Below are 4,244 nucleotides of genomic sequence, written 5' to 3'. Positions count from 1 at the left end.
AAACAACCAGACAACGGAAGTGATCGAACTTGGCTGTCTACGATAGTCCCCCTCTCCCTCTCACCTGTCCCCAGCTCCAAACCATCCCCACCACTGCCTCCCAAGCGATCGGAGATTTTTATGTAGTAATATGTACATTACTGAGCTTAATTTTGATGTTTTTTGGGCATGGTAATTTTACATTTAAAATTGAAAATTTTGTGTGGTTTCTGTAGAAAGTGTTTGGTGTATCATATCATAATTTAACTTGCATAAGAGCATCTTCTATGAGTGAGTGTGTTGGTGGGTCAATACCATATAAGTCCAAAATTGCATTGTTGGAGTGGAGAATTAGAAAATTGTCTACTACAGAACTAGTTGACTTGAATAAGGTTGGTAGGGGAAAGCAATTAATCAATTAATTGAATAGTTGATTAGCATTAATGAAGTGAGATTCACATTAGAAATGGATAAGAACATTTTTTTTGTCAATTAGGACAAATCAATCAAATAAAATAAGTCAATGAGTTTACAGAAGATAAAAAAGCACCCATAGAGTTCGGGGACCAGAGAGTGATCCCAAGATTGAAAGGAATCAAGCATGCGTCCCTAAGTCACCTTAGCAGTGAGATCACTCTCTGGTCTTTGGGCTCTATGGAAAAGAATCTTACTCATAAGAAGTCACACCCAAAAGAAATACAAGTTTGGATCGCCTCTCAATAATCACCCCACTTCATCTCACACCATCCATAAGGAGCGAGGACCACCTTTGAGGTATGGAGACAACGTAAGTTTGAGTGATATGGTTACCCGCCCGAGAGAGGAGCCCAATTCAAAAAACACAACTTTATAGCACTAGAGGCAAGCAAATGGCATAATCAGAAAAAACAAGATGGAGAACATCTAAGCTTCTAGAAAGCAAAAGAGCATTGAAAATTGGAACTATAAAATGGAAAATCATTCATAAATCAAACCGGCCATAACTTGGGAAACAAAAAATTAAAAAGAGAAGCAAGTTAGGTTAGAAATGAGCTTTCGTGGAAAAAAAAATTTTAATTCTTTGGCACAGAAAAATATCCATTGTAAGGAAATTGAAAAAATAATATCATACTAAAATTTACATCCTTCACCAACCTTTGTTAAAAAAAAAAATAATAATAAAATAAAAACCACTTTGCTCATTGTCCAATTGCATATCACTAATCCATTGGGAAATGGAAGAATTTATCTTGAAGAAACAATAGATTTTTATTTATTTATTATTATATTTTCAAAATTTTGTATAAATATAGAATAGAGCTTTTCATTTTAGAACTGAATTAATGACATGAAACACTCACATTTTTTATAATAATAATTAATAGAGAAAATGACATGCACGGTAGTAATGCATATCATCTCTTTTCTTATTGACATTCTCTTTCTCTAACGTGACCATGTGGATTCCTTGTTTATGAATCATACTATAATCTCTTATTTCTTGGCTTCCAAACATAACGTAAATAATTTTCTCTTCATCATCATTCTGATCCATAGTCCATGGCGAAAATATTTATGTAGTAGGTCATGTTTCATGCGTTTATTTTTTTAATCTAAAACCATATGCCCCATGAGTCAATAACTTTATGACGGTTCAAAAGTGAGATATCGCCCAACTATTAGCTTAAGATTACTTGATGACCTGATCTGTATTCGTCAGATCGGAATCCATTAAACTTCAGTTCCAACCCTACCAACCAGAAAGTCCCCCTTGATGACTAATCCTATAGGAGGTCTTCATGAGAGAGTGTCGTATCTACACAAAATTATCCTCTGCAGTAAGCGCGATCATGCCGCATCGGCTGGTCATGATGACTTTAGGGAGCATGCTCGGATGATCTCGACCATCTAATACCCACTTCACTGCCGTACTCACTGTAAAGGATAATCGTCTAGTACCTAGTGCCTACATTCCTACCTATAAATCATATATATATATATATATATATCTCATAAACATGGATTTAGTTCTCGGTATCAGTATCAGTATCAATATTAGTATCGGTCTGTCGATACCGATTTGAATCAGATCAGTATTGGAAAGGATCAGTGGGTATCGATACCCTTTTGCCTCTTGCTTTTCAAAAAAAGTATGATTTTTTTTTTACTTTTTTACCCCTGAAATGATATGAATAATTTATCCAAATTGATCAAAGATCAGAGATTAGTCTCAACCACTACCGATACGATATGATCGATACAGCCGATACAAGACCGATTATTGAAACCATGGTCATAGATGGTGGAGGTAAGCAGTTAAAAGGCAGTGGGTCCCAAAATTTGTTCTAGTACCTCAACTGAACTTATCGTTGGATGAGAAGTGACTGCATGAATAGGGCCCCACTAATTATATACCAATCTGACGTTCCCGTGAGAGGCTTCACAAGTATAGAACTTAGCCCGCAAGTAACCGTCAATGGTGTGGTCCTCGAACTCCAAAAGTGGTCCCCACAGATCTGGATCTCCTCCTCCCATGCATGTAATCATCTCATCCCATCTCACACCGTCCATCGATTTCAAAAGGTTAAATAGATCACTCTTGGATGTGGGAACCATAACCAAATTGAAGGTGTGGGATGGCTATATGAAGGGGGAGAGAAACCTCTCTCGGTCCCACACCTATGGACGATGTGAGATGGGGTGGGATGGGGTGGGGTGGTTAGGGGAGAGGATCCGGGTTCTGAAGTATAAAACCACCCACAGGATAGACGAAGACGAAGACGAAGACGAGAAGAAGAATCATGGCGGATCAATCTACGCCTGTAAGCACCGTTGATCCCTACGAGTATCTCAGTCTCGTCCGAAACCCAGACGGGACAATCACCCGAAACTCCCCGGCCCCCGAAGTACCACCAAATAGCGACGGCGTCGATGCCGACGTGTTCACGAAAGACGTTCCTCTAAATGAAGCCAACGCCACCTCCGTCAGAATCTACCGCCCCAGAAGCGCCACTAAGGGTTCCAAATTGCCTGTCATAATCTTCTACCACGGAGGTGGTTTCATCCTCTTCAGAGCCGCTTCTCTACCTTTCAATGACTTATGCGTCCGCATGGCCCGTGAACTCCCGGCCATCATCGTCTCCGTCGATTACCGTCTCGCTCCCGAACACCGCCTCCCCGCGGCATACGAAGACGGCGTCGAAGCCGTCCAATGGATAAAAAATCAAGCCTCAGATGAATCCAACGGCGAGCCTTGGCTGAGAGACTACGTCGATTTCTCCAAGTGTTTCATCATGGGCAGCAGCGCCGGTGGAAATATGGTCTATTATGTTGCCCTCCGGTTATCGAGTTTGGGATTAGAACAACTTCAACCTGTGAAGATTAGTGGGTTGATTCTAAACCAACCCTACTTCGGAGCAGTCCAGAGGACAGCATCGGAGTTGAGACTTTTAAAAGACAATATCGAGCCGTTGCCGTTGACGGACCTGATGTGGGAATTGTCTTTGCCGATCGGCACCGATCGTGATCACGAGTACTGTAACCCTTCACTGAAGGGGTTATCGGAATCGGAGATCGAAGCTTTGAACAGCCAAGGATGCTTGGTTTGCATCGGGGGAGAGGATACGTTATTGGATTGGCAGAAGGAGTTTTTAAAGATGTTGGAGAAGAGTGGAGTGAAGTTCGTGGAGTTCTATGATGAAAAGGCTTACCATGCTATTGAACTGTCTGAGCCTGAAAAGGGTCAGGGTCTGTTCAAGGCCATTAGAGAATTCATATACTGAAATTTCCATCGATCTACTATTACTCCTCGGAATGGTAATTGATATTGTCCATCAGTTGAGAGGGGATCAAGTCTTGATCCACACTCCCATCAGTTTCAGTTGTGTTTTTTAAGGAGCTGTTATTTGTTTTTGTTGTTTCTACACAGCACAAAGTCTCATTATTATGCACGAGTGTTGAAAAAGCGAGTTAGTGATAGTTAGAGACCGTGGACTGCATTCGTAGCCGTTCCACTTCGGTTTATCCGTCCCACAATGAGTGAAAAGAAATTAATCAATAATATTATGTCTTGGGATACAACATTGGTTGAATTGACTCTCTTTCTTTTTTCTTTTCTTTTTTGTAAATACACTCTCTCTCTCTCTCTCTCTCTCTCTCTCTCTCTCTCTCTCTCTCTCTCTCTTGATTCTATTAGCCCCGATTGTTTAGAGGGGTGGGATTTTAAGGGAAGGGATAGTTGCATGAACTATTCCATCCCATCGGATTTAGGATAGTTTGATACTCCG

At 40.7% G+C, this 4,244-nt stretch overlaps 1 protein-coding gene across 1 annotated transcript; it reads left to right on the top strand.

Annotated features, from left to right (window-relative positions):
* Positions 1-2,671: 2,671 nt before the first annotated feature.
* Positions 2,672-3,940, top strand: LOC122085650 (probable carboxylesterase 8). Its single transcript, XM_042654143.1, has one exon. It carries the CDS (start codon positions 2,760-2,762, stop codon positions 3,738-3,740), a length of 981 nt encoding a protein of 326 aa, XP_042510077.1. The 5' UTR covers positions 2,672-2,759; the 3' UTR covers positions 3,741-3,940.
* The last annotated feature ends 304 nt before the right edge of the window (positions 3,941-4,244 follow it).

Source organism: Macadamia integrifolia, chromosome 8 (assembly GCF_013358625.1).
Source record: "Macadamia integrifolia cultivar HAES 741 chromosome 8, SCU_Mint_v3, whole genome shotgun sequence".
In the NCBI taxonomy this organism is placed as follows: domain Eukaryota; kingdom Viridiplantae; phylum Streptophyta; class Magnoliopsida; order Proteales; family Proteaceae; genus Macadamia; species Macadamia integrifolia.
The sequence above is the reverse complement of the archived record's forward strand: the minus strand, read 5'-3'. Positions and strand labels throughout refer to the sequence as shown.

Bases quoted from the DNA above. Each gene is read 5' to 3' on its own strand.
- LOC122085650 (XM_042654143.1), top strand. From the start codon at position 2,760: ATGGCGGATCAATCTACGCCTGTAAGCACCGTTGATCCCTACGAGTAT.